Source organism: Oratosquilla oratoria, chromosome 13, assembly GCF_046742065.1.
Source record: "Oratosquilla oratoria isolate Oo_2021 chromosome 13, ASM4674206v1, whole genome shotgun sequence".
Classification (NCBI taxonomy): Eukaryota; Metazoa; Arthropoda; class Malacostraca; order Stomatopoda; family Squillidae; genus Oratosquilla; species Oratosquilla oratoria.
Window position 1 is genome coordinate 4,500,483 of NC_134789.1, and position 620 is coordinate 4,501,102.

The 620-nt window shown below is 52.1% G+C and overlaps 1 protein-coding gene across 1 annotated transcript; it reads left to right on the forward strand.

The window, feature by feature from the left end:
* Positions 1-513, forward strand: LOC143032164 (uncharacterized). Its single transcript, XM_076196633.1, has one exon. The coding sequence runs from the start codon at positions 1-3 to the stop codon at positions 511-513; it is 513 nt and encodes a 170-aa protein (XP_076052748.1).
* The last annotated feature ends 107 nt before the right edge of the window (positions 514-620 follow it).

The following is a 620-nucleotide window of genomic DNA, read 5'->3' on the forward strand; positions in this document are numbered from 1 at the left end:
ATGCCGGAGAAGGAGTACCGCCTGGAAATTTTACACCTTCGCTGCCTTTGGCGTATCTTACGCATTAAGTGGCAGGCCAAGGTCACCAACATGGCAGTGCTAGAGAAAGCAGGCTCCCTCAGCATGCACCTCATGCTATGTCAGTGTCGCTTGCGATGGTTTGGGCACGCGCACCTCATGGGCGACGGATGCACCTTTAGGGACTTCCTGTCCGGCGAACTGGTCGCAGGAAACCGTCCAACAGGCCGACCAGTAATACGCTCCAAATATGTCTGCAAAAGGAACATGATGCTGACAGATATTGATCCAAACAGCTGGAAAGTGGCGGCAGCTGACCGCAGTCGTTGGCGCCGTGCAGTACAGGAGTCAGGAAAGGCGAGAGAAAGAGAAATCTTCAGCAGGAGAGCAAGAGACAAACGAGGAAACAGAGGCAGTAGAACCAGGTCTCCGACCAGCTGTCCGATTTTGTGTGCCGCACTTGTGATAGAGACTGCTATGCTAGGATCGGGTTGATGAACCGCACCAGACGCTGCTCCCAACAAGACTAATCGAAAAAAGGGGATTCCATCGTGATACATGACAGACGGATGCCAACGGAAAAAAGAAAAGGTTCAAACATT